This window comes from Sinocyclocheilus anshuiensis, unplaced genomic scaffold (assembly GCF_001515605.1).
Source record: "Sinocyclocheilus anshuiensis isolate Anshui unplaced genomic scaffold, SAMN03320099.WGS_v1.1 scaffold3435, whole genome shotgun sequence".
In the NCBI taxonomy this organism is placed as follows: Eukaryota; Metazoa; Chordata; class Actinopteri; order Cypriniformes; family Cyprinidae; genus Sinocyclocheilus; species Sinocyclocheilus anshuiensis.
In genome coordinates this window covers 951-7,481 of record NW_015544293.1, presented here as the reverse complement: position 1 = coordinate 7,481, position 6,531 = coordinate 951, and the positions used below count along the sequence as shown (strand labels likewise).

The window sequence follows — 6,531 nt, the reverse complement described above, 5'->3', positions numbered from 1 at the left end:
AACTCATTTATTAACATTAATGTATTAATTAAACTAACAATGAGCAATATATTTTTTAGAGCATTTATTAATCTTTTTCATGCTAGATAGTGGTCATTTCTGAGTTGTCAGTTTCAAATGACAAATTTCTGTCAGACATGACAAAAAAATTCTCCAGAACCTTAAATGATCATCATAGATCTGACCCATTTTCTTTCACTTCTTGTCCTCAGTCTGTGGAATTGCAGTATTACAGAGAAACAGTGTCTCATCCTGACTTCAGCTCTGAAATCAAACCCATCACACCTGAGAGAGCTGGACCTGAGTGGGAATAAAATAGAAAACACAGGAGTGAATCACTTATGTGACGTACTGAAGGATTCACACTGTAATCTGGAGAGATTGAGGTGAGGAACATTCACATGCAAGAATCAAAATGCCTAAGATCACTTTTTTTGCTTTTGTGTTTAAAATGAAAAAAAGAGCAATCATTTATCACCTATTTGACTTATGTTTTTTATGTTTGTTTTTATGTTTATGAAGCTGCTTTGACACAATCTATATTATACAATGCACTATAGAAGTAAAGGTCACTTGAAATACAGGAAAACATGTAGCTGTTTGTGAATCATGTTGTATTTAAGATTCTTTCGGATGAGATGTTAAACCGAGGTCCTGACTCTCTGTGGTCATTAAAAATCCCATGGCACTTCTCGTAAAGAGTAGGGGTGTAACCCCGGTGTCCTGGCCAAATTCCCTCCACTGGCCCGTGTCAGTCATGGCCTCCTAATAATCCCCATTCATTGAATTGGCTTTATGACTCTCTCCTCTCCACCTGTAGCTGATGTGTGGTGAGCACACTGGCACCGTTGTGCTGTGGCTGCCGTCGCATCATCCAGGTGGATGCTGCACACTGGTGGTGGTTGAGGAGAGACCCCCCCTCATGATTGTAAAGTGCTTTGGGTGTACAGCAATACACAATAAAGTGCTATATAAATGCATCATTCATTCATTCATTAAGATGTTTTATATCTAGCAAGAGCTAGAAGCTTGGCTAGTTGCAGTGGACAAATCAGGCCTACCTGGTAAGTTTAAGGCTGAGATATACAAACATAGCATTCTTCCTAGGATTAGGAAGTCCTTCCTTACTAGGACTACCCCAAAGTTTGAGCAACATCAGCTTATATGGGTAAAAAAAAACAAGCTGAAACGCCCCATCAGAAGGGGAGTTCCTGGTGACCCACACTATGGGAGGTCAGTTGCAGTACCACGAGTCATGTGACCCAAAAATCTCTCAAGCAGTGATTGAGGTCAGGGCATGTTGCTGAATCAAGTCTGGAGCAAAAGGTGTTGGTGGGCACAGTGGCTCAAGGAAGAACAGGCCTGGGTAGTAACATGTTATGTAACATGGCAAGGCAAGGAGGAGGTCGCAGCTCCAAAATGAGGTACGAGCATCGCTCAAGGAAGTGAGAGCCAGCAGGATGGTTGAGATGCAGCAGCAGGAAGCCTGGACAAGGTGGAAACAAATGGTGGAGTGCAAAGTCACTTGGGCTGGGCTCTTGAAATCCGAGCCCCACTGAATGAAATTCCTAATCCAGGTTGTCTACAATGTACTACCAAGCCCAACTTGTTCTACTGGGGGAAGGCAGAGTCACCAGCTTGCCCTCTGTGCCTGATGAGAGGGACTCTGGACCAAATCCTCAGTAGCTGTCAAAGAGTACTGAGTGAGGGGTGTTATCGCTGACATCATGAAGAAATCCAGAAGGCCATTGCCGATACCATCTCCAGCGAGATCACTCACTGCAAGTGCCTACCTCCAGTGAAGAAGACCATAACTTTTGTCAAGGCTGGGGAGAAGGTAACACCAGCTACAGGACCACCTCCTTTGATCTGCTTTCAACAGCACAGGACTGAGAGCTGAAAGTCGACCAGGGAAAGCATGGCTAAGGCAAGACATGGTTCTGATCTTAAAAGCCTCCAAGCAGATCATCCTTTTAGAACTCACAGTTCCCTGGAAGGATTATATCGAGGAGACCAATGAGAGGAAGAGAACCAAGTGTACCGAGCTGGTAGAAGAGTGCCGGAGCAATGGCTTGTCGCAAGGTACAAGCCAATTAAGGTAGGTTGCAGAGGGTTTTACAGCTAAGTCTCTCTGCAGAGTGTATGACATGCTGGGCATCAGAGGGCCCAGCAGGCAACGGGGTATTAAGTCAGCCACAAAGGCAACAGAGGTTTCTGCATGGTGGTTGTGGATCAGGAGATAGTCAACCCTGGCTAGGTCATCTGGGCAAGGGTGTATGGTTGTTGAAAGACTTGAAAACACCTGATGTGTCCTGGAGCATCACTTAGTGATGTATGTTAAAGGAAAAAGATCAAATATTGTATAATAAAGTAGTGCAGGCCTAATAATGTGACGCCCCACCATCAGAATGATGGCAGCAGCTCTGGTTATGACCCTGTATCACCGTTGCTTTTTTAATGGGTGAAAAGCTTTTTTGATCTTGATGCATGAGATCAGAGATCAGAACCAACACCTACACAGAAGAAAGAAGTGTCAAATATGTGATAAACGAACGGTTTATTTGTTTTTCTGTTTTAAAGGTACAGTAAAAACATGGAAACAAATTATCCAAAGGCACTCAGACCCTCTTCCTCTGTCTGTTTTTTTTAATTATTTATTTATTTTGTGACTTTACTAAATAAATAGTTTTCTTCTATCTTTTTATACTCTCTTTCTAATGTAGGTTAAGCTGCTGTTATATGACAGATGAAGGTTGTTCTGTTGTGACTTCTCTAAAAAAAGCTCTAAAATCAAACCCATCACACCTGAGAGAGCTGAACCTGAGCGGGAATAAACTAGGAGACTCTGGAGTGAAAAACCTCAGCGATCTACTGATGAACCCACAATTCAAGCTGGAGAAACTACAGTTAGTATCATTATACTGTACAGCAGTTACAGTGTGATTAACTGTTTAGTTTCTTAAAGTCACCATGAAATCAAAATGGACAATTCTTATTTAATGGAATATTGCAGTGCTTATTATATATAGATTTTATCTGTGTACATTGTGCACACTGTGTAAATTTTTTTTTTAATATATAATTGTACTGTATGGTATTTACTCATGAATTTAACTCACACGTGAACTTAACATGTGTTTGTTTCATTGCCTTTTCTCTTTTTATCCTCAGTCTGTGTGAATGCAGTATTACAGAGAAACAGTGTCTCATCCTGACTTCAGCTCTGAAATCAAACCCATCACACCTGAGAGAACTGAACCTGAGCTGGAATCAAATAAAGAACACAGGAGTGAATCACTTATGTGACGTACTGAAGGATTCACACTGTAATCTGGAGAGATTGAGGTGAAGAATATTCACATACAAGAAAAAAATGTTTTGTTATTTAAATGAAACGGAATGAAGTGTGATTTTTCTCATTTCTCTTAATGTAGGTTAAAAGGCTGTGATATGACAGATGAAGGTTGTTCTGCTGTGACTTCGGCTCTGAAATCAAACCCATCACACCTGAGAGAGCTGGACCTGAGAATGAATGAACTAGGAGATGCTGGAGTGAAAAACCTCAGTGATCTACTGATGAACCCACAATGCAAGCTGGAAATACTAGAGTTAGTATTATTATACTGTACAACAGTTACGGTGTGGTTAAGGTTTACTGTTCATTTATTTTAAGAAAACAGACTCATGTCACATCATTTATATCACTACATCTTCTGGCATTTCCTCATCTAAAGAAAGACTGAAAATTTATATTAGCTAATTAGTTACTGATTGTTCAGTATGTGTGTCAGCATAAAGAACATTAAACTCTGAAGCATTTGATACTTTGTGGCTATAAAATGGTTTCATGTGCTGAAATCTGACAAATTTGCTGTGAAAGAAGACACAACTAAAATGACACAACTAAAATAATGTAACATGATGCATTTAACTCACACGAGCTTAACATGGATCTGAACCATTGTATTTTCTTTTTCTGTCTTCAGTTTGTGTGGATGCAGTATTACACATGAACAGTGTCTCATCCTGACTTCAGCTCTGAAATCAAACCCATCACACCTGAGAGAACTGGACCTGAGTGAGAATCAAATAAAAAACACAGGAATGAGTCACTTATGTGACGTACTGAAGGATTCACACTGTAAACTGGAGAGACTGAGGTGAGGAATATCATAATTCTTAAAAGCACATAGTTTAAATCAGATTCATATAAGTTCATCTATTGTTTGTTTACAATTATTAATTATGATTTTTTTATGATTCTGTCTTTCTGTTTGTCTTTTTTTAGTCTAAATTTCTGTGGCATTACAGACGTTTCTGCTTTAACTCAGGCTTTGACAAACACAAAAGCACTGCAGTTTCTAAAAGAGCTTGATCTGAGAAACAATATGATTGGAGACTCAAAGCAGCAGCTCATTGATGTGCTACGAGACTCAAACTGTAAACTGAGGTGAGTAAATATCTCTTTGTGGTATTAAAGAGAGCTTCATATAGCTTTAATACATGGGACATCTTTCAAAAATATGTCAAAATAAATTTGTATTAAGCTTTATTGGAAGAGTTTGTGTCAGAACAAATCTGACATTCAAAACTTTAATTTTTATTATACATTTTTACTTTGGACAAGAAATATTATTCACATTATTTAACATTATTTACAAAGACCAATAAAAGCAATGTTTAAACTAGGGGACAAACTAGTGAAAGTTTCACTCAGAGGTTTTAATTTGAATTAAGTATATCATTTGTATTTGCTTTTTGTCATCAATCACATAAACCATAAACTCATCAGCATGTGTTTCTCTTTACAGCGACTCAATAGGAGTCATAGACTCTTCTGCAGTCATAACAACATTTGAATATAATTCATGTTTTAAATGGATTATATTTAAAACCCAAATATTGTTTTAGATATATGTGTGTGTAACTAATCAAGTAACTAACTTTAAGAATCTTAATTTAATGTGACACTTCATTTTACTTGTTAAATTGAAATATAGTAACTAATTTGCAATTCTTCACAGCCAACACTGATTATTTTCTCTTCTGATTTCTCCTTACAGACTAGACCGTGAACAGCCTTTGTTTAGAGCTGCTACAAAGCACACTGGTATGCAGTTTACATCCTGGTCTAAATCTTAGAAACCTGTGAAATGAAAAGGAGCTTCATTATCAGGTGAGGATCCTCAGAAGAGCCTCATTATAGTTTGAGCATAAATGAATATGTGTGATGATGTGACGTCTGTACCCAGAATCTATTACGTTCATTAAATATTCAAACATGAACTCTTTTCTTAAATGAGAATATCAGCACAACAAAAATAAATAAAAAATGAAATCAATGCTTGTAGCAGTTTTAAAGCTTTAACTTATAGCACTGTGTCAGAACAGAGATTTTTATATTTTTCTTATATGCACACATTTGCACAAAACTGCAGCTGTTAGTAATTTTAATGAAGGAAATACACACATGCACTTTAAAATTAATAATGCTACATTATTAGGAACATCCATGTGCAGGAGTGATATTTGATGGTTATTGTTGGTTTAGGGTTGATATAAATTATTATTTTGCTTTATTAACAGGTGGAGCAGTGAAGGGAATAGAGTCAATGGTCAGAACAGAGAGGATTCTGGGTCTTCAGTATAAAGCCTACAATCATAATGCTTTTGGGATTAATGCTAATCATAATTCTAATTATCAAATTCAGCAGTCAGATATATTTTTTACATTTACATATTTTTAATATTTGGTATATAATGTATCAAAATCATGTAAGCTACATTTTCTAATGTGAGACAAAAGATGTGTTTGCTGTAAACAGAGACATTATATGATTTTATCTCAGGTCAGTTGTACTTGATATTGTTTTATGAGCTTTAATACAAGTTTGAACTAAAGACTAAATTGTGTTTCGCGTATTTTTGTCACTGAAGACCTTGACAACTGTCTGACAGCAAAAATGCAGGAACGCCACATAATAATCTTGAACATTAGCATAAGGAAATCAAATGTCAAATTATTAGTTTTATTGATCTAGGATATAATGCAGCACCTCAAACTGCATCAGTCTACTGATGGAATGAAAATTGTATCTGCAGTTTCTCAAGATCACCATAGAGTTCATCACACCATGTGAAGTATGTTTATGACCATCAGCTGTAAGCAAAAACTAGTTAATATTCATTTGTGTTGGGCCTCAAAAAGATCAAATGTTTAAACATCCAGATGAATATGCAGTTTAAATGTGCAGTGCATATTTGTGTATTAAGATATGCATAGAGGTTAGGGAGGCAATGCATTTATAATTCCATTTGCAAAACTGCCAAGACCTGTTAACCTCAATCAACATCAACATAAAAGAACTGATCTCACACATCTGAGAAAGGGGCATTCTAATTAATGATAGGTTATACATCATGGAGAACAATAAAACAGGTTTATGCATCATGGATTAATGTCAAGAAGCAGAACCTGTAGAACATGCATTAATAGTATAAATGAAACCGAAACAATTTGTCAGGCATTTA

The 6,531-nt window shown here is 37.1% G+C and overlaps 1 protein-coding gene across 1 annotated transcript; it reads left to right on the top strand.

Annotated features, from left to right (window-relative positions):
* The first annotated feature begins 213 nt into the window (after window positions 1-213).
* Window positions 214-5,903, top strand: LOC107698070 (ribonuclease inhibitor-like). The gene is made up of 8 exons (XM_016498987.1): window positions 214-386; window positions 2,724-2,906; window positions 3,172-3,345; window positions 3,435-3,608; window positions 3,987-4,160; window positions 4,289-4,450; window positions 5,064-5,176; window positions 5,587-5,903. The coding sequence occupies exons 2-7, from the start codon at window positions 2,740-2,742 to the stop codon at window positions 5,140-5,142; spliced, it is 930 nt and encodes a 309-aa protein (XP_016354473.1). The 5' UTR covers window positions 214-386; window positions 2,724-2,739; the 3' UTR covers window positions 5,143-5,176; window positions 5,587-5,903.
* The last annotated feature ends 628 nt before the right edge of the window (window positions 5,904-6,531 follow it).